Source organism: Myotis daubentonii, chromosome 16, assembly GCF_963259705.1.
Source record: "Myotis daubentonii chromosome 16, mMyoDau2.1, whole genome shotgun sequence".
Taxonomy (NCBI): domain Eukaryota; kingdom Metazoa; phylum Chordata; class Mammalia; order Chiroptera; family Vespertilionidae; genus Myotis; species Myotis daubentonii.
The window spans coordinates 54,701,270-54,719,044 of NC_081855.1; the positions used below are offsets into that span (position 1 = coordinate 54,701,270).

At 66.3% G+C, this 17,775-nt stretch overlaps 1 protein-coding gene across 2 annotated transcripts; it reads right to left on the reverse strand.

The window, feature by feature from the left end:
* Positions 1-11: 11 nt before the first annotated feature.
* Positions 12-16,288, reverse strand: EVPL (envoplakin). 2 transcript variants are annotated; one of them, XM_059671284.1, is made up of 22 exons: positions 16,133-16,285; positions 13,430-13,529; positions 12,927-13,081; positions 12,708-12,834; positions 11,920-12,045; positions 11,714-11,752; positions 11,433-11,594; positions 11,242-11,349; positions 10,992-11,087; positions 9,135-9,260; positions 8,569-8,715; positions 8,243-8,397; positions 7,981-8,078; positions 7,580-7,752; positions 6,460-6,638; positions 6,215-6,353; positions 5,942-6,135; positions 5,492-5,642; positions 4,788-4,871; positions 4,555-4,665; positions 4,357-4,449; positions 12-3,731 (listed from the first exon to the last, which is right to left on the reverse strand). In XM_059671284.1, exons 1-22 carry the CDS (start codon positions 16,216-16,218, stop codon positions 291-293), a joined length of 6,090 nt encoding a protein of 2,029 aa, XP_059527267.1. In that variant the 5' UTR covers positions 16,219-16,285; the 3' UTR covers positions 12-290. The 2 variants fall into 2 exon arrangements, with proteins under 2 accessions (XP_059527267.1, XP_059527266.1); XM_059671283.1 differs by having other exon boundaries at positions 14-3,731; positions 7,580-7,767; positions 16,133-16,288.
* Between the last annotated feature and the right edge of the window lie 1,487 nt (positions 16,289-17,775).

Here is a 17,775-nt window from a genome sequence, read left to right on the forward strand (position 1 = left end):
CCCACGTGGGAAGGACTCATCCCCAGACAGGTTCACTCTGCCTCCCAAAGGCGAACGAGATGCTGGGAGAATTCGTTTATTGCGAGTACAGGGTGGGGAGGAACAGATCTGATGTCGGGGCCTGGGATGGATTGGGCACCGAGTCAGGGGAGGGAGTGCAACACCATGGACGCTGAGTAACTGAACAGGGGTCAGGCAGGGAAGACCCACCCCCTGGGGTAGGCTGCTCTGGGGTGCGGGGCGCCTGCAGCCTCCCCTCCCCTCATAGACGCTCCCATGACTTCACCCCGTCAGCGCAGCGCATAGGGCGCAGTGGGGGAGGCGGAGCGGTAGCAGCGGTACCCCTCCAGCGCCGCGGGCAGGAGCAGCAGGCCGCTCAGGGGGTCCTTCCGGCAGCGCCCCATGGCCTCCTTGTAGCTCAGCCGCTCCTTGGAGATGGGGTCGGTGAGATCCTTCTCGTAGCCGGACTCGTCCTGCAGGAGCTGGGCCAGCTCTTCGCTGATCATGCCGGACAGCACGGCCTGCGGGACGGGGATGCGACCGGTCCTCTTGGGGTCGATGAGCCCCCCGGTCAGGTGCTGCACCAGCAGGTGCGGGAACACGCTCTCCCGGGGCATCCAGCCCTTCTGGACGGCCTCGCCCACCGACAGCCTCTTCTTGGTGACGGGGTCCTCGATGCCGGTGAAGGCCTTCTGGGCGTTGAGCAGCCGCTGCGTCGAGGTGTTCTCAACGAGCCCCCTCTCCATGGCCTTGTGCACGGAGTAGCGCTCGCGGCTGAGGAGGTCCACGATGCCCCCCGTGGCCGCCTGGGCCTCCAGCAGCTTCTGTCCGGTGATGGGGTCCAGCATGTTCTTGGCCATGGCCGTCTTGATGGTGCACTTGTTGTCGGTGGTCGTGTCGTAGACGCCGGCGATGGGGAAGCTGTCGTCGCCAAGCCCAAAGGAGAAGCCGGGAGAGAAGGAGCTGGCGCTCTGGTGGCCCGGGGAGGTGAGCGGGGACTTGGAGATGATGGAGCCGATGGAGAGCGAGGGGCAGGGCTTGGTCTCCCCGGCCACGAGCAGGGCGAACTCGGAGATGGGGAGGCTGCCGCCCCGGTAGAGGTGGTACTCCTCCTTGGAGATGCGCCGGCACTGCAGGGCGGTCTCGATGGAGTACTGCTTCCCGCTCTTCCGGTCCAGGAGCACCGACTCCTCCCCGCAGGGGCCCGAGGTGGTGACCTCCTCCCAGTCGCACTCGAGCTCCTGCAGCTGGAGGTACTGGCCGCGGTCGATGATGCCCCGCTTGTAGGCCTCGTACGGGGACAGGTCCTTGCCCGTCTCGGGTTCCAAGATGCAGATCTTGGTGGAAAGGTTGGTCTCGCGCGTCTGGGTCTCCTGGTTGAGCTCCTCGCGGCTCACCCGGCTGTGGAGGTCCCGGAGGGTCCTCTCCTTCGTGTGGATCTGGTCCTTCTCCTGGAGGATGGCCGCCTGGAGCTGCGCGAGCTCCTGGCCCTGCTGGGTGGCCCGCTGCCGCTCGCCCTCCGACCGCTGGCTGAGCACCTTCGCCTCCTCCTGCAGCTGCAGCACTTTCTGCTGCTTCTGCCGCTCCAGCTCGCGCAGCTCCTGCTGCAGCCGCCTGCACCCCTGGCCCGCCTGGGCCCGCGCCTTCTGCAGCTCGGCCTCCTCCCGGGCCCAGGTCCTGCTCAGCGCCTCGGCCCTGTCGATCCGCTCCCGGAGGCGCTGCACCGTCTCCTCCCGGCCCTTCCGGCCCGCGCGCTCCCTGTTGAGCATCTCCCACACGCGGGACCGCTCGCCCTCCAGCACCCGGTCCTTCTCCACCCTGATCACCTCCTTGTAGATGGTCTTCTCCTGCGACTTGGTTTTCTGGAGGACGTCGATCTGGACCTGCAGGTTCTTGCACTCGCGGTGCAGCTCGGCCACCCGGCCCTTCTCCTGGTCCAGGTCCTGCCGCAGGGCTCCCGTGGACTCCTCCAGCGCCGGGTCCTTCTCCAGCTGCACCACCTCCTCCATGATGATCTTCTCCTGCACCGCGCGCGGCCGCTGCTCCAGCTCCTGGATCCGCAGGCTCAGCTGCCGCAGCTCCTTCTCCACGGCCAGCTTCTTGTCTCGGTCCTCCTGGAAGCTGAGCAGGCCCTCCTGCTCCTCCACCCCGGCCCGCAGCTGCTGCACCTCCCGCTCCAGCTGCCGCCGCCGGCCCACCTCCTCGTCCAGGCTCCGGCCCAGCCGGCTGTGCTCCTCGTGGAGCTTGGGGTCCTTCTGGGTGACCACCACCTCCTGCACCACCACCTTCTCCTCGGGCCGCCTCCTCTCCAGCAGCAGGTACTTGTTCTGCAGCTCGTAGACCTGGTCCTCGGCGGCCCGCCGCTTCTGCGCCGCCTCCCGCACCTCCTGGCGGAGCCGCTCGGCCTCCTTCTCCAGGACCGGGTCCTTCTCGTGCCGCACCACCTCCTTGCTCACCGTCTTGGTCTCCACCTTGGACCGCTCCCGCTTCCACTCATCGCGCTCGCCCTGCAGCCGGATGCGCTGCTCCTGGGCCCGCCCGCTGGTGTTGACCAGCTCGTTGAGCTGAGCCTTCAGGCGGTCGATCTCCCGCAGCACCTCGGGGCTCCTCTCGTGCTTGACCACCTCCTGCGTCACCTCCTTGTACTCCACCTGGGGCTTCTGGGCCCGCAGCACGGCCAGGTCCGGCAGCAGCCCCTCCACCTCCCGCTCCACGCGGCTCCGCCTGCTGGCCGTCTCCTGCAGCTCGGCCCGCAGCCGCGCGATCTCCCGCTGCGTCTCCGGGTCCACCTGGAAGACCTCGCGGACGCGCTCCTGCAGCTCCACCTTGGGCTTCTGCTTCGCCTCCGCGCTGTACTGGCCCTGCAGCTCCTTCAGCTCCTTGGCCAGCGCCGCGTTCTTACTCCTCTCCCCCTCGAGGAGGCCCCGCAGCCTGGCCGCCTCCTTGACAAGGCCTGGGTCCTGCTCCACCTTCTTGGCCTCCTTCACGATCACCTTGGGCTGCACGCTGCTGATGGCCCGCTCCAGGTCCCCGATGCGAGCCTGCAGCTCGGCCACGGCCTGCTCCGCCCTCTTCCTCTGCGCGGCGTCCTCCTCTATCTGCAGCCTCAGGGCCCGGGCTGCCTTCACCATTTCCAGGTCCTTCTCCACCTTGACCACTTCCTTCACCACGACCTTCTCCTTCACCTGCGCCTCCCGCTGCTCCAGGGCCAGCAGCTCCCCCTTGAGCTGCTCCAGCCGGGCGGAGACGGCGGCGTTCTCGGCCCCCAGGTGCTGGATCTCCCCGCTGAGCTGGGCCGCCTGGCTGTCCAGACCCGGGTCCTTCTCGATCTGGGTCACCTCCTTGGTCAGCAGGTGAGGCTGCATGGCTTTCCTCTTGCTCTCCAGCTGGACGACCTTCTGGGCCGCCGCCTCCAGGTCTGCCTGCAGGCCGGCCCGCTTCCTGCCCTCTTCCTCCACCTGGGACTTCACCCGGGACAGGCTGCTCTCCAGCTGGGGGTCCCGGTAAAACTCCACCACCTCCTTCTCCTCCAGCCTCTCCAAGGGCCGCTGGGTCCGCAGCTGCAGCAGCCGGTCCCTCTGCCCCTCCAGCTCGCGCTGCACCTGGGCCACCCGTTTCCGCTCCTCCTCCAGCTGCGACTTCAGGGCCTCGGCCTCCCTGCCCGCTTGGGCTGGGCCCTCAGAGCCCTGCTGGGCCCCGTGGGCCACCCGGATGTCCTCACTCAGCTCCTTCTGCAGAGAGAGAAGAAGGGGAGAACACGGTGGAGGGCAGAGACCCTCCTACTTCCTGAGACATCCTCCCCAGTAGGTTCTGAGAGGTGGAGCTGAGACCTGAGGTGCTTGGATGCAGGGTTTAGAGGGGACCCGTCCAGCCCAGGACGGCAGGATGCGAGGCAGCGTCCGGGCCAAGTTTGCAAGGAAACGTGTCCCCTCCCAACCTTTCCCCATTCCCCGTCCCTCCGGGCTCCCAGAAATGGGTCCACACCCCCCTGGGGGATGCTGGGTCACCCCCTGGGTAGGAAAAGCTGGCAAGTCCCTCGGCCAGTCACCGAGAGTGATGGAGAGGAGAGGAGACCTAGGGGGCCTCTTGCCCACTGCTGGGACCTCAGGCTGAGGACTGAGGGCATTTTCTCCTGTTCCCACTGGGGGGCTGCCCAGCGGCTGAGCTGTGAGCCCCTGAATGACCCTCCGGGACCTTCCTCTGAGATGGAGCCCAGCCTGGAAGAGCTGCTAGGGGGAGACCTGGGGGCGGCAGAACCCCAGCCTGAGAAGGGGGGGAGGGGGGAGGGGGAGAGGAAGACGGCTGGGCCAACAGCTGGCCAGGCTTCCTCATGCAGGGACGGAACGGCCTCCGTACCTTCTCCAGCATCCTCCTGGCAAACTCCAGCTGGTGCAGCTGCTCCTGGTGCACGGCCACCGCCTCCGTGTAGGCCTCTGTCAGCTGCTTCTCCTGGGAGGCCGAAGGGAGGGCAGAGGGCCCGTCAGCTCCGCCCGAGGTCAGCTCCCGCCCGAGGCCAGCTCCCGCCTGAGGCTACAGAGCTGGGCCCCACCTCACCTGGGTCTGGATGCTCTCCTGCAGGGGAGCCACTCGGGGTCTCTTGGGGGCCGACCCCGCCTGACTGGGCTCCAGGGAGCAGCGGTAGGTGTCCGCCTGCAGCACGTAGTCCTGAGCAGAGAGGAGGGACAGCAGGCTGCGGTCAGGGAGGGAGGCTGGGGTGGGACGGCAGGGACCGGCAGGGGAGGGGAGGGGAGGGTGGAAAAAGAGGGACCCACTGGGGGAAAACTCACCTGGAGCGCCTCCTGCAGGTCCTGGGAGAGGCGGGACACCGCGGCCCTGTCCCGCTCCCGGCCCTGGATCTCCCGCAGCAGCCTCTGCTCAGAACAGGCGAGAGTCGGGGGTCAGGTAGCACCACGCACAGGACTCCCCTCCAGCCAGCGCCTCCAGCCAGCGGCAGGGCAGGAGGGGTCTGTGGGAAACTGCCTTTCCCTCCCCGGACCCACCGTGGCCGCGGCTCAGACATTTCACCCCTCCCGGCCTATTCCTCAGGCCTCCAGGCCACTCGCCCTGACCCACAGTGTCCTGCCGAGGGCTCCCAGGGCACTGGCTCCTCCAAGCGCTCACAGCACCATGGCCTGTGACACACGCCTCCCGCCCCCCTGAGCTGCCCAGGGCCGCGCTGTCCCCCAGCCCCGGGCTCATGGCCAGTGCGTGGGAGGGACAACCGGGAGGAGGAGGATGCAGTAGGAGTTGTGACGCCAGGAGCATAGAGCCCACCGCCCACCTCGGGCCAGAAAGCCAGGGGCTGGCTGTTCCTGGGGGAAAGCAGAGCATTTTTGGGGGTGTGGGGTGGTGCTGGCCCAAGGCCTTTGTGGGAGCTTCCGGGCACCAGCCTCCCAGGCGGCTCTCCCAGTGGGAGAGGCTGCCAGGGAGGCGGATGCGGCTGAGGCCCCAGCTCTGGGCAGGGGTCTGTCCTGTCCCCAGGCCCCCTCACCTTCTGCGCCTGCAGCTTGTAGGCGATCTGGCTGGGCCCGTCGCTCGGCCGCACCTGATTGGGGGGCAGGTGCTCCAGCCAGGAGCTCAGGTTGTCCCTGCAGTTCTTAAACTGCTGGTAGGTGAGGCCCGCATCCTGCACCGTCTTCTCCCTGCGGAGGACGAGGCCGGAGCAGGTGAGAGCTGCCCTCTGGGGACGGGAAGGGGGTCTCGGGGTGACCACCATGCTGGTCCCCTGATGCTGGCCCTGTGCTGGAGCTGGGCCTGCACAGATGGACCCCACAGTCTGCCAGGCACCACCTGCGGGGCGTGGGGAGCAGGGGCTGCTATTACCCCATTTTCGAGGCCAGGACACTGAGCCTCAGAGAGGTGAAGTCACCAGCCCAAGATCAGCCGCAGCTGCTGCGCAGGGTGGGGGCGCGCCTCGAGCCCGGCCGGCCCGGCCACTCACCGCAGGTCCAGCTGGTCGCCCACGGCGTGGTAGCGGTCGGTGAGGGCCCGCACCTGGCGCTGCTGGCGCGGCAGGTCCTGGCAGAACTCGTGGAAGTTGTTCTGCAGCGCGCCGCACGCGTGCTCCGTGGCCTTCAGCTCGCGGTGCAGCCCCAGCACGCAGGCCTGCTGCTCCAGCAGCTCCCGTCGCCGGCGCTGGGGGGGAGGGGACACGGGAGGTGGGCCTTCTACCCGCCACCTCACCCCGAAGCCTGTCCGGGCTCTGAACCCTCACCTGCAGCTCGCCGACCCTCTCCTGCAGGGCGCCCGGGCCGGCAGGCAGGGGGGCCTCCTGGGCCAGCGCCGACTCGAAGCCGCGGAGGACCCTGTCCGCGTCCTGGATCTGCCGCTCCAAGCTCTGGGCAGCCTTGGCTCTGCGCAGGGGAGGCCGAGGGGTCAGGCACCCCGTTGGCCGCACCCCTGCTGCCCGCCCAGCCGGCCGTCCCGCCCCTCGCCCCCCCCTCGCCCTGCAGCACTCACTTCTCCCCATAGAGGGTGCAGAGCGCCTGCACGTCGCTGTACTTGTTCTTGACGTTGTTGAGGGCCACGGGCAGGTGCAGGGCAGCGGGGCCCACAGGCCGTGCGGACAGGAAGGCCTCACACTCTCGCTGCGCCGCCTCCTTCTCGGCTCCCAGGCTCTGCAGCTGCTGGGCGGTGCCCTGGGGTGGGCGGGGCTGGGGTCTGTGCTCTGGGCAGGTGGGTTTCCCGCCCTCCTGCCGGCCCAGCAGGTGCCCCCCCGCCCCCCACTTTTCACTGTGCAGTCAAGTCCCAGGTCACACAGCCATGCGAGCAGCGCGGGTCCAAATTAAAAAACCAAACCCAGACAATGTACTAGTACGTGAAAGGCCAAAACCCACTGCTCCCCCTCCCGCCTGGGCTCCCCCTCCCCCTCAGGTGCGAGGACAGGGCCTTCCCTGTGAGCACTTCCAAGCAGTTCCTTTTTTTATTTTTATATTATATTTGTATTTATTTTCAGAGAGGAAGGGAGAGGTAGATAGAAACATCAATGATGAGAGAGAATCATTGATTGGCTGCCTCCTGCACGTCCCCTCCTGGGGATTGAGCCTGCAACCTGGGCCTGTGCCCTTGACCGGAATTGAACCTGGGACCCCTCAGTCTGCAGGCCGACGCTCTATCCAAACCAGCAAGGGCCGGAGTAATTCTCCTGTTCACACACTCTGCCCTCTCCAGGGAGGCCCCTCCACCCCACTCCCTGCCTCCCAGAGATAACACCCCAAGATGCTCCGGGCTTTCTTGCTGCCCTGGGGCCCTCCCAGGACACATCCAGGGCCTTGACGTCGGGCCGGCCCTCTAGAACCTTCCCCGGGCCTTACTCCACTTCATCCTCCGAACAACCAGATGAGCTGCATATCCTGTGCCTCAGGGTGAGGAACCAAGCCCCAGAGAGGTTAAGCGAATGGCCCCGGGTCACAGAGCTGGTCAGTGAGGAGCCAGGCAGGACCCGGTCTGTGGACTCCTGGGCTGGGCATTCCCTTCCTCAGCCTCAGCCTGGGTCCCGTGGCTGCCCCTGCACTTGCCTGACTTAGTTCCTGCAGCCCCAGGGCAGGGCCACCCCTTACTCGGCTGCCCGCTCACCCACCTGGTGGCTTCGCATGCGGCCCTCCAGGTCCTCCAGCGGGGCCGCGGGGCTCAGCGGGGCCCGGGCCCAGGCCAGCACCTGCCGCTCTATCTGCCTCAGGTCCCCGTCCAGCCGCGTCATCTGCGTCAGCAGCTTCTGGGCCTGCGGGTCAGCCGTGGCCAGGCCCGTCGGAGCTGGGGGCACAGGGGCTGTGAGGGTGCAGGGCCCACCTTGCCTCTGCCCATCTGCCCGAGGGGCTCCTCCCTGAGTGCCCGCAGGGGCCCCATGCGTGCGGGGTAGGGCCTCACTGAGGGAGGGACTGCCCCAGGGACTTGCCAACAGGAGGTGGGATCCCCAGAGCAGACCTCCCTAACCCAGCGCCACCACTGCCCCCCGCCCCCCGCCCCGCCAGCCCTCAGTACCCTGCTGGCCAGGCCGGCAGGGCTCTGTAACGCTGGCCTTCAGGCGGCTCTGGACTGTGGCCAATTTCTGCTTCAGGGCCTGCAGCTCCGCGGCCAGCCTGGATGGAGGAGGAGCTCAGAGAAGGACGCCCCTCCTCCCTCGATGCCCCCAACCCCACACAGACGCCAGGCCAGGCGAAGGCCGGGCAACGCCTCAAACCCCACAGGGCCAGTGTGGGCCCGCAGCCTGCCCCTGCCCCGGCGCCTCCCCAGGCAGACCCACTTGGAGGCCCTGGTCACAGCCGCAGGGTCCGGAGCTGGGATGCAGAAGCAGGCGGCCGGGGCACGCTGGGTCTCCCTGCCCGCGCCCTGCACCACCCAGGTGTGCGGGTCAGTGTTGTCCACCAGCGTGTACCGCTCGCCCCGCAGCAGCTGCACCTGGGAGCAGGGGGAGGGGCTCAATTAGGCTCAGGGGTGGGCCGAGAAGGGATCAAGGCCATGAGGGGTAGGGGCTGGGGACAGGGGCCGGTGGGGGGCCAGGAGCTGGGGCACGGGCAGGGGTGGTGGTGGGAATGGGTAGGGGTGGGGCGGGGCGGGCTGAGCCTGTACCTCTCCGGTGTCCCAGTCACAGATGCTGTCCACGTGCAGAGGCTGCTGGGGCGGGTTCCTGCGCTGCGGCAGGGGGGCCACCTCCTGGCTCCGCCGCTGCAGGTCCCCAATGGTCTTCTCGGCCGCGGCCAGCTTCTTCTCCTCTGCCTGTGGGGTGCCGAGCAGTGGGAGGTCAGGCCAGGTCCCCCAAACCCGCCCCCCAAGAGAGCCAGGGACCTGGCCTTCATGAAGAGGGTCTCTAGGTCAGCAGAGTAAAAGGGGCCCCTCCCTGGTGCCTGGACCCTGGGATCTGCTGGGCAGAGTTGGGGGGCGGGGGGCTGCCCAGAGCCATCCAGGCCTCAGCGTAGGAGCGGGAGGGGCTCAGCAGTCCTGGAGGCCTGTCATGTTACAGGTGAGGAAACTGAGGCCCAGGGAGGGAAAGAGTTTGCTGGTGACTAGAGCACCCCCTCCTCCTGTCCCCCAGACCAGGGCGCGGGCAGGATAGGTCCCTGGGAGGGGTGAGGCCCAGACACACAGGCAGGCCGATTCCCAGGAGTGGGGTGCAGGGGCTGGTGGGGCTGTCTCACCTCCAGCTGACGCAGCAGCTCAGTGGGGGCACCTGGGGCCCCCCCAGGGGCAGGGCTGTACTGGGTGTCCAGGCTGGAGCTGAGCTTTGCCAGGGTCTGGCTGACGGAGTCGGCCTCTTCCTGGAACTGAGGTCGGTGGGTGTGAAGCAGAGCCCAGGGCCCCCGCTGCCCGTTAACCCCGCAGAACAGCTACATGCCGGCCGGCCGGCTCGACCCGAACCGCCACGGTCCCCGCACCGCCGGCCCTTCTCCCGGGCAGCGCCGTTCTACCTGAGGGCTCTGCCCGCGGGCACTTGTGGTTCACTGAACCTCATCTCCTCTCTGAGCCCGGCCTTGTCCGGAACTCCTGCCCAGGTGAAGGCCGCTGCCTCCCCCTCCCTCCAGCCCCAGGGGGTGCTGGCTGCGACCTGGGCTGGGACCCTGGTGGGTGCTCAGGAGGTAGAAGCTGGGGATGTGCTTTGATGATTTTTTTTTTGATGCTTTTATTTTATTTTAACTTTTAAATTGACTGGAGAGAAACATGGATTTGTTGTTCCGCTTACTGATGCCTCCATGGGTTGACTCTTGCATGTGCCCCGACTGGGGATCCAGCCCACAACCTCGGTGAATTGGGGCGAGGCTCTAACCAGCTGAGCTACCCAGCCAGGGCCTGGGGATGTGCTTTAAAAAAACACCCCACCCCTGGCTGGTCTGGCTCAGTGGATAGAGTGTCGGCCTGCGGACTGAAGGGTCCCCGGGTTCAATTCCGGTCAAGGGCACATGCCTGGGTTGCAGGCTCCATCCCCAGTATCAGGCGTGCAGGAGGCAGCTGATCAATGATTCTCTCTCATCGTTGATCTCTCTCTCTCCTCTCTCTCTCTCTCTCTCTCTCTCTCTCTCTCCATTTTCCTTCCTCTCTGAAATCAATAAAGACATATTTTTTAAAAAGAAACGCCCCCCAGCTGGGTGATACTGAGGAACTCTTGTCGATGGGGCGACGTGGTGTTGTGGTTTATCCAGAAAAAGAAAAAAGAAAAAGAAAAAGGAAATGGCTTTTGTCTCTCTCAAATTTGGGGTGAAAATTACCAAAAAAAAGTTCCTGTTGTACATTAAATCAATGTTTCTCAACACTTCTTACTACAGTGGGGCCTTGACTTACGAGTGTCCCGACTAACGAGTTTTTCGGGATATGAGCCGTCTCTCGGCCGATTTTTTGCTTTGAGTTGCGAGCTAAAATTCGGGTTACGAGCCAGCTTCAGATTCCCCACCGCTAGTTGGCGCAGCGAACGTCACAGTGAACGCCACAACGTCAGCCCAGCATCACGTGTCTCACTCGTTCACTTTAATGATTTGACATACGAGTAATTTGAGTTACGAGCTCCATCACAGAACGAATTAAACTCGTAAGTCAAGGCCCCGCTGTATTGTCTTTTCTAAGGAGGTGTTTATTGTAGACATTTTTTCTGAATTTCCCCATCACCTCCATGAAAGTTTAACACCAGACAGGTTGTCTGTCCGTCGTGTGTGTCTGTCTGTGGTTTAGACATAAAAAGAGCAACGCCTTTTTTCACTCTAAGAACCAACTTTCACTGCCTTGGGGCGTTTCCCTGTGGAGAGCGCAGGTGTGACATCACCTTCCCCCTGAGACCTGGTCACAAGAGGCACCTGCTGCCTTGCCTCCCGCAATGCGGCAATGCGAGAGTCCTCGGTCTTCTCCAGGCACCTCTGTGCTCCAGCCGGGCGCTGGTGGCCACCCCCCCCAACCCCCCCCAACCCCCCCCAGCGTCTCCCGAACCCCCCACCCCCCCACCCCAACCCACGTCTCCAGGCCCCGCCCACCCGCGTCTCCCGGCCCCGCCCACCCGCCCGCCCGCTCACCCAGCGGTAGTCCTCCACGTGCTGCAGCTGGCTCTCCTGGCAGATGCACAGGTTCAGGAAGTTCTGCCACTCCATCTTCAGGGCCTCCTGGTGGACCTGGGACAGCAGCGCGGAGCCCTCGGACCCTGGTCGCTCCACCGCCCACCGCCCACCCTGCTGGCCCTGCCTGCGGCCCTCAACCTGGGCCGTGTCTCCCTCCCCTCTCCCAGCCTCCCGGGAGCCCTGGATGGAGGGGCTCTGGGCCGGGCACCTGGATGGGCCCCACGGCCGGGTGCCCGAGCTCCACCATGCGCTCCCCGTCGTCCTCCAGCTGGTTCACGCACTGCTCCTGGCTCAGCAGCTCGTGCTGCTTGAAGTGCTGGGGAGATTGGGGGGAGGGGGAGCAGTGAGCCTGAGGACGCCCTTGTCCCCCCCCACACACCCCTCTCTCCCCCAGCTGACCTCGTATTCCCGCCGCACGCCCGCGGGGTCCGCCATGAGGTCGCTCCAGTCCTGCTGCAGGATGCGGTGCTGCTGCTGGGCCAGGGCGCTCAGCTGGCGCGTGCAGCCCTGCAGGTGCGTGTACAGGCTGCCCAGGCTCTGCCCGCGCCACGCGGCCACCTTCTGTGCTCGGAGAGGGACGGGCGCCATCAGGCTGCACCCAGAAACACTGGCCCATCGAGGGTGCAGGCGGCCAGGCCCGCCGGCTCATGCCCACCAGCCCGGCCCTTCCCCCTGCTCACCAGTAGCTCCCGGTATTGGTTCCGGATGGAGTTCGCATCCTGCCTCAACCAAGGGGAGAAGATGCAGGCCCGGTGAGAGGCGGGTGGAGGGGCGACCACCCCTCCTGGGCCGCCGGGGGAGGCCCCCCTCTCCTCCCCTCACCCCAGAGGCCAGCGGGCTGGAAGAAGGGGCCGGGGCTGGGGTGCGTGTGCGGAGGCTCACCCACCGGCCCCACGAGGTTCCGCAGCTGCTGCCCGTAGGCGTCGATCTCCTTCTGCAGGATGTTGTGCTCAGCGACCTGCTGCTCCAGCTCCGCCATGCCTGGCCCGTAGGGCCCCTCGCGCACCTGCTTCTGCAGAGGAACCCGCCGCTCAGCTCCGCCCGGCCTGCCCTCCCGCACCCCACCAGCAGGTGGCGCCGCAGAAGGTGGGCGAGCCAGGAGGATATCCTGGGTGAACAGCTGGCCCTAGCTGAGGCCTTGGCATCCCCATGACTGCGGTCCCCGAATCCCACTGGTCCCCAGGGTTTGGGTCTCAGCCTCTGAGAAGTCTCCGGCTCTGCCCTGCCTCCTCCCGGCCCGTCTCAGCGCCTCCTGCCTGCACACCTCCAGCTGTGCTCCGGAAGCCTGAGCAGGCCCTGCTCTGCCCATGGCCCCCCACTGTCCCTTCACTGTCATCACGGCCCCCCTTCTGTTGTGGCATCAAAGCACAATTCCTCACCCAGGGTGAGGGTTGAGGGTGCCCGTGATCTGGTCCTGCCTGCCCGCCCAGAAAACCCCACTTCCTCTCACGCCCAGGGTCCTCTCCTCACCACTTCACCCCAACCCAGCCTCCTCTTGCAGGAAGTCTTCCCTGACTGCACTGTCTCCTTGCTCTCTCCCTTCCCAGACCCCTAACCACCTCCAAGTCCAAGCATCCTGTGGGGCCCCTGATGACACTCTGCACTGCTCTGATTACTGCTGGGCGTGACTTCCAGCTCCTTGAGGTGTCGCCAACATCGGGGATGACCCCTGACCTGTTTCTGCTCCAGCACCCGCGCCCAGTCCACCCTGGGCCCCACGTTGGGCGGCAGCACCATCTTCTCGTACAGGGCGCGGTACTCGGCACACTCCTGGGTCACCCGCTCGTGCAGCTGCTTGATGCTGCCATGGAGACACAGCGGGTCAGGGCTGGGCCAGGGGCTCCCCCGGGACCCCCGCCGCCTCCATCCTTGAGCCCAAGCCCCTCCGCTCACTCGTTCTCGATCTCCTCCGCCTGTGGGTGCTTTAGCCGCCGGGCCTTGTCCACGTCCAGGAAGAGGTCCTTCAGCAGAACCTCGGCCTCCTTCAGGCTGCGGCCGGCCTCCTGCCGGTGCTGCAGGGCCTGGCTCTGCTCACTGTTCAGCCGGTCCTGCGGGCGGGGGGCGGGGGATGGCATCCTCGCTGCCCGTCACTGCCCCTGAGCCCCACCCCGAGGAACCCCGCTGCACTGCACGGGCCAACGCTGGAGCCCACACCGGCAGAGGGACAGCTCAGGGCATCCGCGGGGCGAGCTCAGGGACGCCGTGGAGGCCTGGGCCCTGAGCCCCGCGCACCCCCCAGCTGAGAAGTGCTGAGCCGCCTTTCCCACCGTGTTCAGGGCGTGGCCAGTGAAGAACAAAGGTCGCCGGTCTCATCTTCACCATGACCAGGGGACACGCCAGGCAGTGACAAGGCCCTCCCATGCCGCACGCCCTGCCCCCTGCCCCCCGGGCCTCACCTGCTGCAGCCTCTTCTGGGTCTCCAAGATGTCCCGCTCCACCTGGTCGGCGTTGGCCTGCATGCGGGAGATGAGCAGGGCCAGCTCCTGCGTGGCAGCGCTAGTGGGCGGTGGGCAGAGGCAGCAGGTTGGAGAAGGTCCCCCTGTTCCTTTGGGCAGAGTGTACCCACGGGGTGGGGTCCCCTGCCTCCCTGGCCCCGCCCCGCCCTACAGCCCGCTCGCAGCCCCGCAGCCTCGGGGGGAAGAGTCCAGGACCTGGGGAGCTCTCCCATTCCTGTGAAGGCTGAGGAACTGTCGGGGTGGGGAGAGCTGCCCCCAGTTAGGGATCAGAAAGTGCGGGTCCAGGTGTGTGGGCAGTGAGCTCCCGCCCCGCCCAGCTCCCTGCCTGGCGGGTGGCCAGCAGCCCAGGGAGTGAGTCACCAGCTCAGCCGCTAACACCTGAGACAGGACGGCTGGGCCTTGGGAGGGGCAGTTGGGCGGGCTGGGGGCTGGGAGCAGCAGCAAATCCCCACCCCCACTTCCTCCCACCCCAGCCCTGTCTCTCCCCCTGCCCCCTGCCCCCGCCCTGCCCCAGGCTCTGCCTATGCCCAGGCTCCATCCAGAGGAGCCACACAGCACTGGGGCCTGGTGGGGGCCAAGAGATTCCCAGGGCGCCCCAACATTTTCAAGATTTGGGGGTTCAGAGCCCACATTGGGACCTGACTTGTTCCAGGTCACACACCCGGGTTCTCCAGAGTCTTTTCCATGCACTCACCCAGCAGCCTCTATGGGGCGCCGTCTGCGTGCACTCAGCCAGCAGCCTCTATGGGGCGCCGTCTGCGTGCACTCACCCAGCAGCCTCTATGGGGCGCCATCTGCATACACTCATCCAGCAGCCTCTATGGGGCGCCATCTGCATACACTCATCCAGCAGCCTCTATGGGGTGCCATCTGCATGCACTCATCCAGCAGCCTCTATGGGGTGCCATCTGCATGCACTCACCCAGCAGCCTCTATAGGGCACCTGCTGGATCCTTGAGCTCACTCTGGGGCTGAGAGGGTCAAGCAGAACTAATAGAAGGAAGAGTGGGCCAAGCCTCCGGAGCACGGCACCTGTAAGGTCACCGTCACCATCTTGGGAAGGGAGACCGTCACAGAGCTGGGCTTTCACCAGGGGTCAAAGGACAAGCCCCCGGGCAGAGGGGTGGTGCAGCAAAGACCAGTCTGAAAGGACTCTGGCCACACAGCCTGAGTTTGATCCTTCTCATCCTTGTGCTGTGTGGCCTTGGGCAAGTTACTGAACCTCTCTGTGCCTGAGTTCCCCACTTGTACGTGGGGCTTTAATAGTATCTGCCTGGCTGTGTTGTGTTAAGAGAACGAATCCCTCTGGAGTGCCCAGTGCAGAGCCTGTGCAGTTGTCGCCCCGGGAAGTGCTGGTTTCTATCCCATGGGGATGTCGCGTGAAGGCAGGGCGGGTCAGCTCTGTTGCAGGGCATTCCCAGTGCCTGGAAGTCTCACACACAGTGGGGTGCATAGCGCACGCTGACAAGTGGACTGATGGGGGGTGCGGGGGGGGGCGCTGCAGCCAGAGGGCAGGGCCATGTGGACAGAGGTGAGGCCAGGAAGCACTGCCCTGAGGCTGCCTGGGGGCAGCAGGGGAGGGGGGTATGGGGGGGGAGCTGTGGGTCCTGAGCCCGGGCACCCTGTCCTCAGGCCCGGCCTCCCGCTCCCGCCAGGAGGGGCGCCTCCACCTGGGCAGGGCTCAGAGCCCCAGGGAGGACAGGTCACCCCAATGAGAGACTTCAGTGCCATCTTTCCCGTCCACCCAGAAGCCCAGGCTCTGTGTTGTTGCCCTTGGCCCTGATCTCTATCGGGATAATAGGTTTTTGTCTCCATTCTGTCTCCGTTCTATCTGCACGCCCGGGACCCCAGGTAGCTGCCCCTCCCCCACAGGGGGCTGATGGCAGAGCAGGAAGCATGCCAGCAGCCCGCAGTGCAGACCCCGGGGAGCCTGGCTGGGCCCTGCAGGGAGTGGGTGAGCCACGCGGGGCTCTGAGAGTCTGGGGCCTGCGGGCCCTTCCCCTTTCCCACAGCACCCCCTCCACACACACTAAGGGAATCACCCCAAAGCTGTGCCCAGACCCTCAAGGCCTGAGGTGAGAGCCCGTGGGGAACGCTGCACCCTACACCCCAGCTCTGGCTTCTCTGGCCTCAGGCCTCTGCCCATCCTGTGCCCAGGTCCCCAGGGTTGTCCCAGCCCAAGCAGAGCCTTGAGGGCAGAACTGGGCATTCCTGCCTCCCAGTCTTCCAGCCTCCCAGCCTTCCAGCCTCCCAGCCTCCAGCCTCCCAGTCTCTCAGCCTCCAGCCTCCCACCTCCCAGTCTCCCAGCCTCCCAGCCTCCCAGCCTCCCAGTCTCCCAGCCTCCCAGCAGGGAAGGCAGCTGCTCAGGCCCCATGTAGCAGAGCAGCCTCAACTCCTGGCCCCCAGCCCCTCCTCCCACTCCCTACCCCTGCCCTGAGAATACGAAGAGCCCCAAGCCACCCCTAGCCTCTTGCCAGGGCTGGAGCTCAGCCTCAGACAGGAAGAGAGTCCAGCCCCCAGGCCCTTTGGCCTCGGGACGCCGAATGCCAGCACTGGGCTGGTCCTGGCTCCGGGCTGCGCCTCCAGGTGGCTGGGACGCCTGGGTCCGGCACCACCCGCCGGCCCCATCCCGGCTCCACTCACCGGTTGTGCTTGTTGGGGGAGCCCTTGGCCGGGGAGCCCTTGGGAGACCCCTTCCCCTGGGCGCCTTTGCTCAGCCCCTTGAACATGGTGGTGGAGGCAGGTGCTGGCTCAGGCTGGGCTCGCGGGCGGGCGGGCGGATGGACGGCGGCGGCGTGTGTCCTCCTGGCGGCTGGCTGGGCTCTGCGAGGTGGGGCGGCGGGGCGCTGGAGGAAAGGCAGTTTCTGGGAGGCCCCTCTGGCAGGTGAGGCCCGGCTGCGCATGCACCCACCCTCGCCCACACTCACGCCCGCTCCTGCACAACCAGTTTGGGAGGAAAGGGCAGTGCCAGAGGGCGGGGCGCCGAGCCTGCCCAACTGCCAGAGAAGGTTTGGACTTGTCACACCCACAGCCTGGAGGCAGCCAGCAGGTCACGCCCAGCTGGAGAAACAGCTGGGCGCAGGAGGGACAGGGCTCCAGACAGACGGACGGACGGATGGACACATGGGCAGACTGGGGGCCTCAGCGCTCAGGCTCGGGTGAATGAACACCTGGGGCAGCACAGCCACGCGCAGGGCTGCCAGGTGCGCTCACCACAGCCATCGCGGCCCCCCCCCCCCCGCCCCCCGTGGTGGGTGGGAAGGTCCTGGGTCTCCACTTACCACCCAGGCATCCAGGGCTCGCTCTGTGGTTTCTTCTGACCGATGGGAGCCAGGGGCACTCACCCCAGACAGCTGGCACATTTTAAAAGTGGGCACCACCAGCAATCACGCCCACCCCCACCCCCGTCTTCCTGGCTGTCTGTGACTCCAGGGCCAGATGCAGGAGGACATGCATGACTGGGACCCTCCAAGGGTCTCAGACCAGCTCCAGAGGGACCAGGACTCCCCTGGACCCTCCTCCAGGACCCCCATGCCAGCCCCCAGTGCTGCTGAATGAGCCCCCAGAACCCACTGCCCCCAGGTCTTCCTGCCTCTCCCGTCCCGTCCCCAGGAGCGGCCTGGTGGCTTTGGGAGTCGGATGGAGTGGCCGGCGGCCGCGCGGTTTATTGGCCTGTCCTCCCAGTGAGTGCCGGGAAGGTCATCTTGGGAGCTGCCTTCTTCTGGGGGGGCCCCAGCGTCTTCACGAAGGGAGGGCCCCCGTTTCCAGGCCCCCGTGCCACTGGCCCAGCTCAAGGCGTCCCTTCTACCGTTTTGGTGGAAGGAGGGTTGAGGGCAGTCACACGGGCTTGGCACTGGGACGTCCCGGCAGGCCTCGCGGAGGGCAGGGAACATGGGAGAAGAGAGAAGGGTCTCAGCAGACTGGAGACCAGGGCCGAGCCTGACACTGGCCACATGCCCCAGGGGACACAGCAGGCCCGAGGCCCTGGAGAGGGGACACCACGTCACCCACCCTGGAGGGGGCGGGGCTGAGCGTGGCAGGGGTGGGGGCGGAGGTGAGGACAGCAGGAGGCCTGCGCAGGACAAGGAGCAGCGGGGAGGTGAGTGGTGTCCATGTTCGGCTCCCGCCTCTTGGTGGGGGAGCTGCCTCAGCCCAGCCCCTCCCCCCTTGTTCCTGGGTGACAGGTTTCTTCTAACCCGAGCAGCACGCCTGCAACCAGCCGTTCTCGGGAGGGCCCATCTGCTTACATGACGGCAGGGCCCAGGAGCCACCTAACCACAGGCCTC

What these genes read in the sequence shown, in the direction of transcription:
- EVPL (XM_059671283.1), bottom strand. Translation starts at nt 16,218, where the DNA reads ATGTTCAAGGGGCTGAGCAAAGGCGCCCAGGGGAAGGGGTCTCCCAAG. An exon ending in CGGCCGTGGGGCCCATCCAG is followed by an intron (nt 11,088 to 11,241) that starts GTGCCCGGCCCA and finishes CTGCTGTCCCAG; the next exon opens with GTCCACCAGGAGGCCCTGAA. An exon ending in ACAAGCTGCAGGCGCAGAAG is followed by an intron (nt 4,872 to 5,491) that starts GTGAGGGGGCCT and finishes TGTTCTGAGCAG; the next exon opens with AGGCTGCTGCGGGAGATCCA.